This window comes from Scyliorhinus torazame, chromosome 17 (genome assembly GCF_047496885.1).
Source record: "Scyliorhinus torazame isolate Kashiwa2021f chromosome 17, sScyTor2.1, whole genome shotgun sequence".
Classification (NCBI taxonomy): Eukaryota; Metazoa; Chordata; class Chondrichthyes; order Carcharhiniformes; family Scyliorhinidae; genus Scyliorhinus; species Scyliorhinus torazame.
In genome coordinates, this window is record NC_092723.1 from 166,812,773 (window position 1) to 166,832,192 (window position 19,420).

Sequence of the window (19,420 nt, forward strand, 5' to 3'; positions counted from 1 at the left end):
AAACCCAAAAGCTTTCTATAGGTATGTCAGGAATAAGCGAATGACTAGGGAAAGAGTAGGACCAGTCAAGGACAGGGATGGGAAATTGTGTGTGGAGTCTGAAGAGATAGGCGAGATACTAAATGAATATTTTTCGTCAGTATTCACTCAGGAAAAAGATAATGTTGTGGAGGAGAATGCTGAGCCCCAGGCTAATAGAATAGATGGCATTGAGGTACGTAGGGAAGAGGTGTTGGCAATTCTGGACAGGCTGAAAATAGATAAGTCCCCGGGACCTGATGGGATTTATCCTAGGATTCTATGGGAGGCCAGGGAAGAGATTGCTGGACCTTTGGCTTTGATTTTTATGTCATCATTGGCTACAGGAATAGTGCCAGAGGACTGGAGGACAGCAAATGTGGTCCCTTTGTTCAAAAAGGGGAGCAGAGACAACCCCGGCAACTATAGACCGGTGAGCCTCAGGTCTGTAGTGGGTAAAGTCTTGGAGGGGATTATAAGGGACAAGATTTATAATCATCTAGATAGGAATGATATGATCAGGGATAGTCAGCATGGCTTTGTGAAGGGTAGGTCATGCCTCACAAACCTTATTGAGTTCTTTGAGAAGGTGACTGAACAGGTAGACGAGGGTAGAGCAGTTGATGTGGTGTATATGGATTTCAGCAAAGCGTTTGATAAGGTTCCCCACGGTAGGCTATTGCAAAAAATACGGAGGCTGGGGATTAAGGGTGATTTAGAGATGTGGATCAGAAATTGGCTAGCTGAAAGAAGACAGAGGGTGGTGGTTGATGGGAAATGGTCAGAATGGAGTACAGTCACAAGTGGAGTACCACAAGGATCTGTTCTGGGGCCGTTGCTGTTTGTCATTTTTATCAATGACCTAGAGGAAGGCACAGAAGGGTGGGTGAGTAAATTTGCAGATGATACTAAAGTCGGTGGTGTTGTCGATAGTGTGGAAGGATGTAGCAGGTTACAGAGGGATATAGATAAGCTGCGGAGCTGGGCTGAGAGGTGGCAAATGGAGTTTAATGTAGAGAAGTGTGAGGTGATTCACTTTGGAAGGAATAACAGGAATGCGGAATATTTGGCTAATGGTAAAGTTCTTGAAAGTGTGGCTGAGCAGAGGGATCTAGGTGTTCATGTACATAGATCCCTGAAAGTTGCCACCCAGGTTGATAGGGTTGTGAAGAAGGCCTATGGAGTGTTGGCCTTTATTGGTAGAGGGATTGAGTTCCGGAGTCGGGAGGTCATGTTGCAGCTGTACAGAACTCTGGTCCGGCCGCATTTGGAGTATTGCGTACAGTTCTGGTCACCGCATTATAGGAAGGACGTGGAGGCTTTGGAGCGGGTGCAGAGGAGATTTACCAGGATGTTGCCTGGTATGAAGGGAAAATCTTATGAGGAAAGGCTGACGGACTTGAGGTTGTTTTCGTTGGAGAGAAGAAGGTTAAGAGGAGACTTAATAGAGGCATACAAAATGATCAGGGGGTTGGATAGGGTGGACAGTGAGAGCCTTCTCCCGCGGATGGATATGGCTGGCACGAGGGGACATAACTTTAAACTGAGGGGTAATAGATATAGGACAGAGGTCAGAGGTAGGTTCTTTACGCAAAGAGTAGTGAGGCCGTGGAATGCCCTACCTGCTACAGTAGTGAACTCGCCAACATTGAGGGCATTTAAAAGTTTATTGGATAAACATATGGATGATAATGGCATAGTGTAGGTTAGATGGCTTTTGTTTCGGTGCAACATCGTGGGCCGAAGGGCCTGTACTGCGCTGTATTGTTCTATGTTCTATGTTCTAAAACTCAGGAGCACAGAGGTAGACATTCCACTGCCCAACATGGCCGCTTATGCATCTGGAAACCTCCCCACTCATTCCAGGGGCGGCAGGCCTGACGTCTATTCCAGTCTACCCCCCCCCCCCCCCATACACACACACAACACGCCCGGATGAAAATTTGAACTGCAGGCAGCCACTTTAAAGGTCAAGTTCGCAAAGCCGGGAATTTTCCCATCTCCACGCACCCGACCCGGTCTCACTGCAGTGAATGGGAGATTTTGCTGAATGCCAAATTTTCGGTCCTCGCTAGTATCGGTCGCGGCGTGGGCTCGCAACAGGGATCCCAGCCATGATAACCATTTCCAATCAGCTGCTGGCCGGTGCATTCAATGTATTCGGGGAATTGAAGAGGTGGTTCATTGGTGTGACGGGAGAGTTGAGATACTTGAGAAACGGAACAGGAATGTGGCAACTTGGGGATTTTCACAGTAACTTCACTGCAGTGTTAATCTAAGCCTGCTTGTGACAATAAAAAGATTATTATTATTATAAACAAAATTTGACAACCTCCACTGAAGTGGGATTTTGGTAGGCCAAGAGTATGAAACCCAAATATGCAGATTAGACGAGTTAAATGCTTTATTTATATAACCCCAGTGACATAGTAAGACATTCAATGATGTTTTACAGGAACGTCATTTGACACTGAACCACTTTATGGCGGTACGGTGGCACTGTGGTTAGCATTGCTGCCCCTCAGAGCCAGGGACTTGATTCTGACCTTGGGGTGATTGTCTGTGTGGAGTTTGCACATTCCCCCCGTGTCTGCGTGGGTTTCCCTGAGTGCTCCAGTTTCCTCCCATAGTCTGAAGGTGTGCAGATTAGGTGGATTGGCCATGATAAATTACCCTTTAATGTCCAAAGATGTGCAGGTGGATTGGCCAGGATCAATGCACAGGGTTACAGGATAGGGCTGTAGAGTGGACCTTGGTAGAGTGCACCTTCGGAGGGTTGGTGCAGAATGGCCTTCTTCTGCACAGTGGGGATTCTATGATTAGACGTTATTAGGACAGTTGGCTAAAAGCATAATCAAGAGGTGGATTTTAAGTTACATCTTAAAAGGACAGAGGGATGGTTTGAGAGTGAATACCAGATCTTCAAACCTAAGCAGCTGAAGGTACATCCCCAATGATGGGAGTAATGGAAACCAGGGACACAGAGACAGCTAGAACTGGAAAACAGGTATGTCGGAGGAGTGTTGGACTGGAGGAGATCGTCACGAATGGGACGAATACTGAATTCAGCATCCAAATGTTGAGTATTTGTCTCCTGAAGGCGAGGGACCAGAAGGTTAGCAGCTAATCTTGATGCCTTGGTCAGCTTCATCGTAGACATTTCCAACTAGGCTGCTTTGCAATGAATGGCTCATTCAACCGTTTTCACTGATCAGCAGTCAGCACAGTTTTGCAGCTCTTATTTGGCAGCCCAGTAGTATTCTACAGAGTGATTGAGTGGGGCTGCATTCCACCAGTTTCTTCCCCAGTTTGTGGGAGTTTCAGGCTGAAAATCCCAATATTAGTGCAGAAATGCTGATTGTGAAGCAGCGAGTTTGGAACTTACATCGAAAGTACCGGCCCTTCCACCCAAATGGTCTATGCTGGTGTTTATTCTTCACATGGGCTTCTTCCCACTCTCTCCCATCTGAAACTCTTTATCCCGCCCGTATTTTTCTCACTTCCTCTTAAGTTCAATGAAATTGAAATGAAAATGAAAATCGCTTATTGTCACAAGTAGGCTTCAAAGCCCCTAGTCGCCACATTCCGGCGCCTGTTCGGGGAGGCTGATACGGGAATTGAACCGTGCTGCTGGCCTGCCTTGGTCTGTTTTATAAGCCAGCTATTTAGCCCTGTGCTAAATCAGCCCACAATTGCTTGTGAGCAATTATTGAAATGAGGAGTCAGACCTTTCTTTTGGTCTGGCTATCACGTTTTTATCCCAAAACACAAATATATTAAATGTAGCTCGAAGGAGAGGACATATAGAAATAAAAAAAACATTTCCACATTTTAAGAACTAAATTTAGAGTACCCAATTCATTTTTTTTCCAATTAAGGAGCAATTTCGCGTGGCCAATCTACCTACGATGCAGGACATATAGGACTTACAACAGAACCTTACCAGGCATGAAACTGTGCATGACCACTCATAGGTCAGAGGTGTTTGACTGTTGGCAGACTGGTCAGGATCATAAGACTCGGTGCCATCCATCACAAGATCCTGCACTGTGGACCACGACCTGAATGTTCCTCCATCTATTATTGGGACGAGAGCGCTGGGAATGACTGTTACAGTGGAATGCGTGATCTTCACAAACGAGGTACCCTCAAAGGAGACGGTAAATACAATGCAGTATCTGCCGATGTCTAACGCCAGGTTGGGCAGCAGCAGCCGGGGTCTCTTCAAGTCCACATTTCTCGGCCGCACTTCATTCACTTCTTGTAAAGTCAGGCAGCTGGAAGCCTTGTAGATCTCCCACAGATATTCCACCTGGTACACCGTACATCCTCTGAGGTCAACGTCTGCCTCCAAATAGTTTCTCTGAGACCGTTGCATGGTATCACTCAGGATCACACTGATCTTGGGTGGATCACATTTCAACAACAGGATGGTCACTGTGGCCCGTGCAACATAGAAACTCACCAAGTTAGACGCATTGACCACGATCAGGTAATGTCCAGGACGTAAATAAGAGTGAAACATAACTGACGTGTTTGCAAGCTTAACTGGGGACCCATCTCCAAACTTCCACAAGAAGGTTCCTTGGCTGAAACTAGGGGTCACAGCGAGACTCAGGTGGACTGTGTCATTGACCACAGTGATGAATGGTGTCGCGGTTAGCCTAGCCGTTAGAATCTGATTTTGTACCAGAATCCCTGCTGAAATGTCCTCCCTAGATACATTGTTGAATGCACTTAGGAAGACACTTAACTGGCCTTGCATCTTTGGTGTGTATGAAACGTTTTGACCGGTGATATTGTCAGAAAAGTCACCCAGCACAAAGTGCCACAGGTATGACACTTGAAAGCCACTGGAAACCACAGCATGAAAGGTTTTTGTTCCCCCTGTGGGGATGGCTTGCTCATCGCAATCCACCAGCCTTAAATCCGTGACTGGCTCGATCACGTGAATATCAACGCTGGTGCGCTCGCAACTGACTTGGTTTAGTGCCTTCAGGGTCACTCTGTACGTGCCGAGGCTATTGAAACGGTACCTGTAGTGTGTGCTGTTCAGCGGCATTGTAAAATTATCACCAACCCGTAACCAAAAGCTGGCATCGGTCCCGGAGGACAACCTAACTGTGAAAATCACATCTTGGCCTGGCGCAACCACCCGTTTGGAGGCTTCGAGCTGAAGTCCCCGTATTTCATCTTGGACTGTGATATTCAGCAAAGCTGTCTCCCAACTAACATCATTCGAGGCATTTAACCTGATGTCATAAACACCAGGCAAATAGAAAGATCCATTTATTTCCTGTCCAAGCTCCTGTTCTATGGTGAACGGTAGCGTCCACAGCCAGGAAACATTGGTTCCACTTAATACGCTTCCCTGGAAGAACGTGGTATTGTTTGTGACCAAGTAGTACTGACTGTGTGAGTTGCCCACGGTGATGGCCACACCAGCCACTGGTTCCTGGACACGGATCAGCAGAGTCGTATTGCGGGAACTGAGTTTATTTGCTGCGGTGACATGAAGCTTCTTGACTCCAGGACTTTGGAAACTGTAACTAATGAATGGGAGGTGAGTGGAAACAGTAGCATTCCTGTCCAGTGCCCAACTGTAAGTCACATTTGTGCCACTGCCCATGGACATGGTGATGTTGGTGGATGTGTTCACGGCCACTGGCTCGGGTGAGGCTCGCAACGTAACAATGTCAACTGGCTCCAGAACTGCAATCAGCTTGTTGGCGGTCATGGTGCCCAGCAGGTTGCTCGCCTGAAGGACAATCTCATAGGAACCCGCTCCCACAAAGCACATTTGAGAAGACGTTGCATTGGAATGGAACATGACAATGCCTGCCTGCAGGACAGTCCAACTGTATGAAACCTCGGTGCCAAACCTGCTTGCTGCTTGGAACCAGAGCGTTTGATTGACGGCGAGACAGCAGTCCTCAACCAGGTCGCCCAATCTCAACTCCAGGCCTTCTATTTCTTCCAGCACATGTACCTGGATGCTGCTCTGCTTCGAGCTCACTCCATTCCTCGCCAGAACCGTAATGTTAAACGTGCCGGGGCTAGTGAAAGTGTAGGTGGTGGTGGCCTTGCCGTCCAATGGTTCGCAGCAGCGGCAGAAAGACCAAGAGTAATGGACAAAATCGCCTGCTTGAAGAGTGGCCTGGAAGGCAACGGACGCATTCACCGGGGTGCGTGTGGAGTTTGCTGTGAGCACCAGCCCTCGCAGTGGGGTTTTAACACTGATCTCCTCCTGTGTCTCGCTGTCGCTTACCCTGTTCCTCCCCACCAGCCTGACCGTGAGGTTACCAGCAACAACATACGAGTGCGTGATATTGACACCCGTCCCATTAGCACCGTCGCCAAAATCCCAGCTGTACTGGACTTCGCTACCGTCGCCAAGGGCCACAAAGGTGTAGAACTGGTTCAGCACAAGATCTGCCAGCGACTCCACGCTCTCCATTTTAATCTGCAGCCACGTTACCGCCTCCTGAATCTCTACCCAGGCGCCTCCACTGCTTGACGAGACGTTATTGAAGACTGTCACATTGACCCAGTGCAGACCCGAGGTACCAAAGGTGAAGTTTGCCTCCTTCCCATGAACGTGTGGAATAACTCCGGTGCCAAAATCCCATAGATAGGTGTACTGACCCCAGGGGAAAACCTCCACTTTAACTCTGCTTTCTTCCCCCAGTTTAACAAAGCTGTTTGAAGGGGTGACGGTCACCTTGCGAATGGCGGGCTGCACACACATATTGGAGTAATAATTGACTTTGTTCACACTGCTGGACACAACCAGGTCGAGCGAGAAGTCTCCGCTTCTGGTGTAATTGTGGCTGATGTTGGGGTCCCCCTGGATTGTCTCGTTGGAAGAGCCATCGCCAAAGTCCCAGAAGAACTTGTAGTTTGCTGAATCACCTGGTGTGTACGCCGTGAAGTTGATCTCCAGCAGCTCCTGGACACATCCTGCCGGTTGGATCCTGCAGACCTGCAGCACGAAGACATGGACAACGCGGGAAGCGTTGGTGGCGCTGAGTGGGTTCACCGCCGTGACGGTCACCGTGTAGTTTCCCACCTCGGAGTAAGTGTAATTCATCACCGAGGAACTGGTCCGTGTGGGTGGCATCCCATCCCCCATGTTGAAAATCCACACGATCCGGCTTCCTGTCTTCGCCGAGGCTCTGACTATGGTGGGGGCGGACAGCTCGGTGGGGCTGTTGTCGGAGATGTCCAGGTCTGAGATCTCATTCAGCGCCTCGATCCACAGCTGAGTGCTGATGGTGTTGACAATGTTGCTGGCTTCCACACTGACGCTGTACTTTCCTGTCTTGCTGAAGGTGTGAGTGACTCTTTGAAGAGTGCCGACCCGCTCGGTGGAATTGTCCCCAAAGCTCCAGCTGTAGTTCACCCCGAGTGTGGGAGGCAGCAGGCTGGCTTCGAATTCAACCGCTTTACCAGTGGCAACGACCTCACTGTTCACGTTAATGGAGAGGTTGCTGAGGAAGCTGTAGACCCTCAATGGAACAAGCTGGCTGATGTTATCATACTTATCCGAGACAGAAACGGTGAGATTGTATTCACCTAGGGAAAGCAGACAAAACATTTGGTTTTACTTCACACTCGTCTGAAATGTCGACCCTGTTCCCTCCCTGTTGCAGATAGCAAAACAGTTTAGCAAAGAAGGCGGCCATTCAGCCACTGTGCCTTATACCAATTCTTTCGAAGAAGCTATTCAATTAATCCCACCCGCATGCACAAAGAAAAAGTTTGGGGATTTGAGGGGTGGGATACATGCACGGATGGAAATATTGGCGGGCGAACAAAAAATCCAATTGTACTTTTCCAAGACGTACAATCCTGTGATTTTCGGCAGCCAATGAAGTGTGATCACTGTTGGAGTTTAGGAAACAGGGCAGCCAACGTACGCATAGCAAGCTCCCACAAACAGAGGTGAGATCATGTACAGACATTATGTTGGCTGAGGGATAAATATTAAAAAGAATTTCAGCCGCCTTAGATCGGTGGGTTAGGGTATTAACATAAGAAACCGCCTCCTCTTAGCTTGAGTGCAGCACATACTCGTGAATGGAGGGGCAAAACCCACAGGCCAAACCTCTTGATAATTGACTTATTTGTTGATGGTTGGGTAGGGTGGCAGGTTCTGATACACCTCTGACTATATCGCTGTGCAGAGTTCGGTCAGGTAAATCAGGAGTGTTGCCTGGAATGAATCCCCCCCCCAAAAAAACAGGATGGCTGAAACTAAATTGCTTGGCAGAGCTTAAGTCGATTATTTCGCTGCTGGCTGTTTTATCCATTCACCAATTATTGACTCTAGCCTAAGGATTTCCCTCTATCCCTTACAATCGGGTCACTACTTGCCCTCCACTCCCCATTTCACCAAAATAGTCGTTGCTCCCCTTACTCTTTTGAACCCTTTCCAAAAATCACCTTGCCTCATCACATAAGGGCATAAGAACTAGGAGCAGGAGTCGGCCAGTTGGCCCATCAAGCCTGCCCCACCATTCATTAAGATCATGGCTGATCTGATTGTGTATTTCCTCCTGTTCCCTGTCAGGATACCAGGCCAGACCCCAACGATTGTTAGGGTAACGGACAAGAACCCCAAACAATTTTTCTAATTCGTAAAACTGTGAGGAAAGGATACTTAATATTAATAATAATAATAATAATAATAATAATCATCGCTTATTGTCACAAGTAGGCTGCAATGAAGTTACTGTAAAAAGCCCCACATTCCGGTGCCTGTCCGGGGAGGCCAGTACAGGAATTGAACCCGCCCTGCTGGCATTGTTCTGTATTACAAGCCAGCTATTTAGCCCACTGTGCTAAACCAGCCCCAGATACTTCACCCCAGGACTGATGATTCTGACCAATAGGTATCTTTTGTGTCAAAACAAACTTTAATTTAAACACAGAATCAACCACATTAACATCAAATAAATAACTTTACAATTATCAGCTAAATAGTTCTTAAAGAAAAGGAAAAAACTTGAACTTACTGTCTATACCTGCTACTAACTTAAATTAAACAACTCAATACAGCTTAAATGCCACTTAGAAATAAAGTTAACTAACAGATTACTTGCTTTGCTGTGTAGATATGTTTGTAGAGGAAGGCCATTTCAGGGCCAGATCGAGCACACTTCTGTCTTGTCAGACTCAAATCCTATATCAAAACTACAGACAGACCTGGCTCTTCCCATTAATTACATAATCTGTATGCCATTAAGTTCCATTACCTGCTTCGCGAGGACTAAACACCACTTTTCCATAAATTATCTAGACTCCAGGGAATCTCCAGCAATCAAAACATGATTCCATTAGCCCTTTATCTATAACCAAGTAAGTGGTTGGAATCAATCATGAGCTCACCTTTTACGAGTCCCTAATTGCAGCTTTAGCAGACATACTGCCGGTATGCATTTTAAATCAGGTGTTTTTTTAAATAACATTACTGGCACAAATGTGAAATATAATATATCAATTTCTACATTCATCTATCCCCAAAACCTTGACTCCCTTTGTCAATGAAAAATCTAACCCTTCCATGAATATGAGGAAGGAGCAGTGCTCCGAAAGCTAGTGATTTGAAACAAACCTGTTGGACTTTAACCTGGTGTTGTCAGATTTCTTACTATGATCTCAGTGAATGGCGGAGGACGCACGGTGGGGATAATGGCCTGCTTCTGTTTCTCTTTCTTATGATCTTATGATTGCCAATGGCGGCTGCAAAGTACACCATTCTTGCAAGAATCATAGCATTTGAACAAGCCAACAGCCACATACTGAGGAGTCCAAGCTCACCATCTTACCTGGCTTTTGGTATATGTGGGTGACATTTTGTTGCAGCATCGCTTGTTTGACTGTCAGGTGAGGGACTGAAAGACTCAGGTTATATGGGCAGGTGAACTGATAGACCTGATCACCACTCCCATCTCCGAAACACCACCTGCAAAACAACAGAAGCATTCAACACAGTTCCCCCACTGCAGATGGGTATACAATTTGCTATCGACAAGCACCATTGGTGATCCAAGTTGCAGAAAGCACATGCAAAGCCCTTATAAACTCCAAACCCCTGACCAGCTGGGTGTTGGGGAGCAGAAATGAGGGATTGGGCTCATATTGACATTTAGCCCTGGAATATATATTGAATACTAGATCCCACTGTAGGCTCCAAGGTGCCTACACTGGAATCAGAACAAAAAAGACCCCCCTAAATCACGTACAGATTTATTTGACATATATATACACCCAATAATCACTGTTCAATGATAGCATTTCTGCCTCTGAATCAAGAAGGTTGGGTTTCATAGAATCATAGAAATTACAGGGCAAAAGGAGGCCATTCGGCCCATCGAGTCTGCACCGGCCCCTGGAAAGCGCACCCAACTTAAATGCACACCTCCACCCTATCCCCGTAACCCAGTAACCCCACCCAATCTTTTTGGACACTAAGGGAAATTTAGCATGGCCAATCTACCTAACCTGCACATCTTTGGACTGTGGGGGCAAACCGGAGCACCCGGAGGCAACCCACGTAAACACGGGGAGATCGTGCAGACTCCGCACAGAGAGTGACCCAAGCCGGGAATCGAACCTGTGGAGCTGTGAAGCAGCAATGCTAACCACTGTGCTACTGTGCCACCTTCAGACCCACTCTTGGCAGCCCTAGTGAGGGAAGAGCTGGATTCAAATACTGGAGTGACTCCCTGCAGGTATCTTGCATTCTTAAGGGTCCAGGTGGCCTTCCCCATCATAAGAGGTACATAAGGGCTTTTTAGCTCATCCTCACAGAAGGTACTTATAACATAACCACTGTATCATGAGGCAAGAAATGGGAAACCACCTCAGTTGCCTGTCTCCAGGCCTGAGACTGGAATTAGGATCTGCCTTGGGGCTGAACATAGACTTTAAAAAAAAACACTCTTGGGATGTAGGCATCATTGGCATGGCCAACATTTATTGTCCATGCCTAATTGCCCTTGAGAAGATGGTGAAGAGCCGCCATCTTGAATAGAACTGAGTGGCTTGCTTGACCATTTCAGAGGGAAGTTAAATCTGGAGATATACATAGGTCATACTGGGTAAAGTTGGCAGATCTCCTTTCCTAAAGGACACTCGTGAATTAGATGGGATTTTATGATAATCTGGTAACTACATGGTCGTCATTTCTAATACTATCTTTCTGTTCATGATTTATTTAATGAACTGAATTTATATTCCCACGTGCCACAGCAGGATTTGAACTCACAACTTCAGTCCAGGCCTCTGCACCAAAAGTCCAGTGACATAACCACTTTGCCACCATACCCCATTTTACACCCAAGAATGTTATTCGCCTTTTTTATTCAAGCATAGTTAATCAGGAATTTTAGGGAAGTCCATTCTCTTCTTCCTTGGCTGCACATGCAGAAGGGACGTTATAAAGTAACCCACGGTCTCCACGTGCCAAAAACTTCAGCTGAATCCTTCAGAGAAGGCAGAAATGAATAGGGAATGAATCACTATTTGGAAAGAGTGTCAAGTCATTCACGGCACAGAAGGAGGCCACCCGATCCATTGAGACCATGCCAGCTCCCTGCGGAGCAATCCAGTCCGTCCCACACATCCATTCCCTCCCTGCAGCTCTAAAGGTTTATTTCCTTCATGTGCCCATCCAACATCCTTTTGAAATCTCTGATCGTTACCACTGACCACCACTCTAATGAACAGTGAGTTCCAGGTGATTACCACTTATGGCAAACAAAGTTCTTCCTTACATTCCCATGTATCTCTCACCTGACATCTTAAATCTGTATCCCCTTGACCTTTTACAATCAGTTAATGGGAAGAAATATTTCTTGTCTACCTTATCCAAGCCTGCATAATCTTGTACACTCACATCTCCCTTCAAACTTCTTTGGTCCAAGGGGAACAAACCCAGTCTTTCTAATTCTCCACTAATATTTAAGTGAACTCCACCTATCCCCTCCTTTCCACCCATGGGAACATTCTGGTAAATCTCCTCCAGTGTGGTGACCAGAACTGGGCTCAATAATCTAGTTGTGGCCTAACCAGAGCTTCAGAACGGTTCAATATAGCTTCTTGCTTCTGTACTCATTGCCTCTCCTTATGAAGCCCAAGATCCCATATGCTTTGCTAAATGTTCTCTCAAAATGTCCTGCCTCCTTCAAAGGTCAATGCACATGCACCCCCTTTCCTTTGTTCCTGCACACTCTTTAGAACTGTGTCATTAAGTCTACGTTGCCTCTCCCCATCCCTTCTGCCTAAATGCACCACCTCACACACCAGTGCTGAATTAATCTGCCACTCGGCTGCCCATTCAGCTCGCCCATCTGAGTCCTGGTGCAGGCAATTCAAACCATCCTCACTGTTTCCCACTCTTCCAAGTTTGGTATCATTGGCAAATTGTTAATTTGACTCCGCATTCCAAGATCCAAGATAAAATGTAGTTTTTACTGTTTACCTGAATGTAGCATTGACGGCTGCATCCACCTTCACACTGGCAGCAAATGTGTACAGCAAGCCTTGCACAAGGGGGGGTTGAACAGCAGAGACATTTAACTCAGCTAAGGGATTCCTCTTGTCCACTGTAACATTGCAAATAATCTTTTGGCTGCTCACGTGATTGGATGCGAACAGCTGCAACATTGAAACGGAAGCTTTAGTAGTCACGGGAAAGGAGGTGTTTCCTAATGTACAATGTCCTGGCCAGTACTAATCCCTCTATCAACATCACTAAGATAGATTACAATCACATTACTGTTTGTGGAATCTTGCCTTACACAAATCGGATGCCATCATGGATGACACTTCAGAAGTATTTCTTCAGCAAATGCTAGTGTTTCTTTCCATTAAATCAATGCTTTGTACAACATTGCATTCAATGGATGACATCCATTTTACATGGATTTGTAACGTTCTGGTCTTCAATTTCCAAAACTTTCTATTTCACTCCTGTTTTCACAGCCCCTTCTGTTTTGAGGGCATCCAGGTACCCAGTCACATGATCTCAGGATAGGTTTATTTTATTTTTTTTGCTATTGAGGGGCAATTTAGCATGGCCAATTCACCTACCCTGCATATCATTTTGGGTTGTGGGGGGTGACACCCACGCAGACACGGGGAGAATGTGCAAACTCCACACCGACAGTGACCCGGGTCGCCCATCAGGACGCAGTGCTAGCCACTGTGCCGCCGTGCTGCCCCTGGAATGGGTTTATTTGAAGATTTTAAGCCCAATTGATCACACCCTGGCTCTACTGCCTTCCCAGAATATCATCTAACTGGGTAGTTTGGGGCTCCCGAGACTCCGTCGGGGCTCCGTTGCCCGACACCCCCCTCCCTCCACGAGAGCCATCTCAGCGGCCGGATGCCAAGGGGGGAGGGGGGAAATCCTGCCCAATGGCATCTTGCTCACATTCGCCACATGATGATCGTCTGCTACTCTAGTTTCTTCAAAAACTCAAGGGTTCCACTATGGGTGTACACTGCTCCCTCCTCCAACTGATAGTTCAGTATTTGTGTGGACATGAGAATGGACAACAAGAAATAGGAGCAGAAGTAGGCCATGTGAGCCCCTTGAACCTGCTACACCCGCCAACAGGAACATGGCTGATCTTCTATCTCAAGCACCCTTTCCAGACCCATCCCCATATCCATTAATTCCCTTAGTATCCAAAAAGCTATCGTCCTCAGTCAATGACTGAACAAGCCCTGCCCCTGGAATAAGGAACTTCAAAGATTCACCACCTTCTGAATGAAGAAATGTTCTTCATTTCTCTTCTAAATGGCCGCCCCTTATTCTGAGAACATGCCCCTAGTTTTTGACACCACCATCCCGGGGGAGGGTGGGGGGTGAACAGGCCTTCCAGCATTAATCCTGTCAAGCCCTCTAAGAATGATTTCCATTAGAACACCTTGAGTCTTTTAAATTCCTGAGAATATAGATCCATTCTACTCAATCTCTCCTTATAGGACAACCCCTCCAACCCAGGGAACAACCGAGAGGATCTGTTACCCTCTAAGGCAAAACATATTTCTGCTATGATAAGAATCACAGATTATAGAATCATACAGTACAGAAGAGGCCTTTCTGCCCATCAAGCCTGCACCAACAAAAAATACTACTTTAATCTAGCCTTTAATATTAAGACATTTGAAGTGCTCGTCCAAATACTTTTTAAAGTTTGTGAGGTTTTCTACCTCAACTACCTTCCCAGGCAGTGCATTCCAGACTCCCACCAGCCTCCGGGTGAAAATCGTTTTCCTCAAATCCCCTCTAAGGGGAGCCAGAATCGTACACAGTTTTCCAGGTGTGGCCTCACCAGAGCCCAGAATAATTGCAGCAAGACATCCACATCAAAGCCTTACTTCTGGGTCTGTATTGAAGAATGACAGGTGACCTCATTGAAACTTGCAAAATTCTTAAAGGGATAGACAGGGGGCATGCAGAACCGTGTTGCCCCTGTCTAAGGTTGGGGGGTCTAGAACCTGGGGGTCACAGTCTCAGAATAACGAGTGGGCCATCGAGAGGTGAGGTGCCATTGAGACACTGAGATGAGGAGAAATTCCTTTACACAGAGGGCAGTGAATCTTTGGAATTTGTTACCCCAGAGAGCTGTTGAAGCTCCGTCACTCAGTATGTTTAACCACTTGCTTGTGGAGCACTGCTCCTTCCTCAGGTGAAGCAGTGCTCCGAAAGCTAGTGATTTGAAACAAACCTGTTGGACTTTAACCTGGTGTTGTAAGACTTCTTACTGTGCTCACCCCAGTCCAACGCGGCATCTCCACATCATGAGTATGTTTAAGATAGAGATCGATGGTTTCTGGATACTAATGACACCAAGGGATATGGAGATCGTGTGGGAAACTGGTGTTGAAGTAGATGATCAGTGATGGATCTAGTTGTATGGTGCAGCAGGCTTGGGAGGTTGTATAATTTACTCCTGCTCCAATGTCCCTATATTGTTATACTCCAACCACCCCTTATAATAAAGGCAAACATGCCTTCCTACCTGCTTATGTGTGGCCCACGTCTCTGGTATACACATTCAGCTCAGTGGGCGTGGACGTGTTCAGCTTGCCAATTTAACAACGGAGGTTGAGGGGTGACCTGATAGTGGTCTACAAGATTATGAGGGGCATGGATAGAGTAGTTGGGCAGGCACTCTCTTCCAGGGTGGAGGGGTCAGTCACCAAGGGGCATAGGTTTAAGGCCCGTGGGGCAAAGTTTAGAGGAGAAGTGCGAGGCAGGTTTTTTACACAGAGGGTGGTGAGAGCCTGGAATGCATTGCCAGGGGAGGTTGTCGAATCAGATACATTAATGGCATTCAAAAGACATCTCGACAAATACATGGATAGGATGGGTATAGAGGGATAAGGCACATGGAAGTGCTGAGGGTTTTAGCCAAGGGTGGTATCATGACCGGTCCAGTCTTGCAGGGCCGAAGAGCCTGTTCCTGCGCTGTATTGTTCTTTGTTCTTTGTATGACTGACTGAGGGACATTGGCACCACATTGGCCCCTGATAATACCAGTATGTAAGAAAGCTTCACATTTACCCAGCAGTAAAATGTACCTTTTCAGCATGACAGGAAATCTTACTGCTTTGGTCAAAAACATTTTAAAACAGGGTGTAAGAATAATGAAGACTAACCTGAAAAAATAACATCACCTATTCCAGCCACCACTTCTACTTACCGAGAGTTTGTACACAGCTTCGGTTCGGTAGATGACTTTGTATATTTGATTGTAATGTATGAAAGATGCCTTGTCGTCAACAGTCCATTTAAACATGACATTTGTTCCAGCACTCACTCTCGCAGTATAGCTCTAGATACAGAAATACAGTTTAAACAGTTCTGGCTTGAAATGGATGCTGTACAACCCTATTTACAGTCTTTACTGTTTATAACCTCTGTAAATTCGAGATAAGTTTTATGTCCAAATATTATCAATTATCAGAAATAATCAAAAGGATCATCATACCAACTCTACAGTATGGGGTGAGGTTTGAAGTGTAGTAGTTCCCGGATTGTTCTTGGAGCAGAGAAGGTTACGGGCAGACTTAATAGATGCTTTCAAGATCCTAAAAAGCTTTAGTGGAGTAAATAAGTAGAAACTGATTCCACTGGCTGATGGGTTGGTAACCAGAGGGCACAGATTTAAGGTAATTGGCAAAAGACCCAGGTGGGGAGATGAGGAGACATTCCATTGCAAGGTGAGTTGTGGGGATCTGGAATACACAGTCTGAAAGGATGATGGAAACAGATTAAGCAGTAGCTTTCAGAAAGGGAACTGGACATGCAGTCAAAATGGAGGCGGGCTTGTGGTGCATTGGTAGCGTCCCCATCTCTGGGCCAGAAGCTCCCCCTTCAGGACTCGATAGCCATGGGAGGTGGGTTCATAATGTGGTCGAACAGATTAATTATCAGCCCATAAATCCCTCCAATACATCTGATGGCAGGTGGTAAGAGTGGGAGAGTTTCCTGTTCAGCAACACTACAAAAAGCAATGGCAAACCACGACAGTGCTTTGCCAATCATAATTATGGAACCAATGGAAGTCCATGCTTGCCAATGCCCTGGAAGGATACGGTACCGGAAGGAGGAGTTGAAATGGGAAAAATTGTAGGCGCCATGCAGAAAGCACAGGGGACTGGGACTAATTAGATAGCTATTTCAGAGAGCTGGCATCAACACGATGGCCTCTGTCTATGCTATATGATATCCTGCTTTTTTCTCTGTTTATTCTGCATTCTACACAGGCCTTCTCCTAAAGTAGCGCCTCATTCCCACTGTTCAGCAAACAGTGTTTTACGTGGAATATCTCTGGGAGTTTGTGTGACGTTTCCACGCTTGGGAAGAATAAAGGCAAAGGAGAATATTCCCAATTTCAATCAGCACGGTAGCACAGTGGTTAACACTGATACTTCACAGCGCCAGGGATCCGGGTTCAATTCCCGGCTTGAATCACTGTCTGTGTGGAGTTTGCACATCCTCCCTGTGTCTGCGCGGATTTCCTCCGGTTTGCTCCCACAAGTCCCAAAACATTCTGAATTCTCCCTCAGTGTACCCGAACAGGCGCCGGAGTGTGGTGACTAGGGGGTTTTCACAGTAATTTCATTGCAGTGTTAATGTAAACCTACTTGTGACAGTAATAAATATTATTATTACATGCCCAGTTTACTCTGTCACCCAAAGTTAAAGGTAGTCCTGTAGGAATAGCAAGAAGAATTACCTGGTCAGGTTAGGTGCAGCTCTATACATCTTTACCAGCCACAAAGAGTCCCCTGAAGAGACTTCCGGTGATGGCGGGCGGGAGGCAGCCGCACAATGGAGGGCTCCCGTTCGGGAACGGCATTTTCGGGGCTTTAAGTCCGGTCCCAGGGTCCACGGAGGCGGCAGAAGCAGGGAGAAGGCACAGGGAAGGAAAATGTCGAGGGTGAGCAAAAAAACAGCCGTTAAAAAAACACAGCTGAAGGTCTGTCGGGGAGTGAAAAGGTCACCGCGGGGTCACCACGGAAAATGGAGGCTGGAGCACCAGGGGAGGCCGCATTGTTTACGGCTGAAGAAATAACTAAGGTGATGGCTGCGGAATTCGAAAGGAAGTTTACAAAATACATGGAGACAATGAGGAAGGAGATGAGGGAGGTTTTGAGTGTGCTGGTGGAGGAGGCGATTTCCCCGGTGATGACGGCGGTGGCGAGCGCAGTGGCGGAGGTGCGAGAGCAATGGGAGGCGCTGAAGAAAGTGGAGGAGACGTTATCGCAGCACGGTGATCAACTTACCTCGATGGGGAAGGAGATGCGGAAGGTGATGGAGATTAACAAGGATCTGTGAGGAAAAATGGAAGACCTGGAAAACAGATCCAGGCGACAGAATTTGAGGATTGTGGGGCTGCTCGAAGGAGTTGAAGGACCGAGGTCGATTGAGTATTTTGCCGCGATGCTTGCGAAACTTTTGGGGGAGGGGGAGGATCCCTCCCGATATGAACTGGATCGGGCTCATCGGTCGTGGAGGCCTGTACCAATGGCCAGTGAGCCGCCAAGGGCAGTGACTCTGTGCTTCTGTAGGTACAGTGTGAAGGAGAAGGTCCTGAGCTGGGCCAAGCAGAAGCGGGTGGTGCAGTGGGCTGGAGCTGGTATACGTGTATACCAGGACTTTACGGTGGAGCTGGCAAGGAGGCGGGCTGCCTTCAACCGGGTGAAGAGGGCACTGTACATTAGCAAGGTGCAGTGCGGCATTGTATATCCAGCGAAGCTGAGGGTGACTTACAAGCTCAGGGACTTTTATTTTGGAACGTCGGAAGCAGCGGAGGAGTTTGCGAAGGCAGCAGGACTGTGGCAGAACTGAGAAATTAGAACTGGCCATGTGCCGATGTAACCTCATGACTGTATTTCACTGTGTGCAGGTGTATGGGCTAAAGGAGCCAATGTTGTATATTTGGACAAGGGAAGTGATGGGACTTTCACTCGAAATGAGGGCTCTTTGGGGTGTAGGTGGATATGCGGGGTTTGTGTGCTAAAAGGGGATTTCTGGGCCTTCCTAGGGCCGGGCAAGTGGGAAAGGGACCTGGGCGGGGGCCTCCACGCTGGCCGGTTTAAGCCAGCCAGTGAATGGGAGTGAGGTGGGGGGAGGGCCTGCGGCCATCGGAGCCTGGCAGAACAAGATCCGAGGGGTCTAGCCGGGGTGGAAAGTTGGGGGGAAGGAACCGAGATTGGGGGCGGAGTTTTACAAGAGGCAGTGGAGGGGAGGAGTTGGAGGGGAGGGGTTTACAACTCTTGGATATCATGTACAGTACTCTTTCGGAGGTTGGATGGCATTGAGTGTCGTCGTGGGGGGACGGGGGGGACGGGGACGGGACTCTATAGGTTAATGGTGGCCATGGGCGGTCCAGGACTCCTTTTTCTTTTTCTCCTTTGGTTTTTGTTTCCACCGTGGGAGGGTTTGTTTTATTGGATGCATATATTGACAGGTGAGCCGTTGTTTGGGGTGGTGGGAGGATAGGATCGTTGTTATTGTTAAGGGGATTGATTTTGCATTTGTTACCGTTTACTGTCTGTTGGTGGGGTGTAAAGTTTGAAGGAAAGTGTGAAAATGGAGAAAAAATATATTTTTTTAAAAATGAGCCAATGGGAAACTTTCAGACGGTCAAGGGGATTACAAGTTGAACCTTTTCGTTGCATTTCCTACATTACAACAATGACTGCATCTCAAATGTACTTTATATTCTGTAAAACGCTTGGAGATGTCTGTCGGTCATGAAAAGCACAATACAATGCAAGCCTGCCTTTATGAAGAGTATGATTCCACAGATTCCGGCTCACTAGTAACACTGGCCGGAATTTAACTGCCGTAGTATGGGTCACGCCTCCAAGA

At 47.1% G+C, this 19,420-nt stretch overlaps 1 protein-coding gene across 2 annotated transcripts in view; it reads right to left on the reverse strand.

Moving 5' to 3' along the window:
• pkd1a (polycystic kidney disease 1a) overlaps positions 1-19,420 on the reverse strand; it is a 239,617-nt gene that overhangs the window by 113,110 nt on the left and 107,087 nt on the right. For both annotated transcript variants that reach the window (XM_072481591.1, XM_072481590.1), the window contains exons 13-16: positions 15,741-15,872; positions 12,506-12,681; positions 9,849-9,985; positions 3,962-7,593 (exon numbers count right to left, since the gene is read on the reverse strand). In XM_072481591.1, coding sequence (XP_072337692.1) covers positions 3,962-7,593; positions 9,849-9,985; positions 12,506-12,681; positions 15,741-15,872 — 4,077 coding nt within the window. The remainder of the gene's footprint in view (positions 1-3,961; positions 7,594-9,848; positions 9,986-12,505; positions 12,682-15,740; positions 15,873-19,420) is intronic.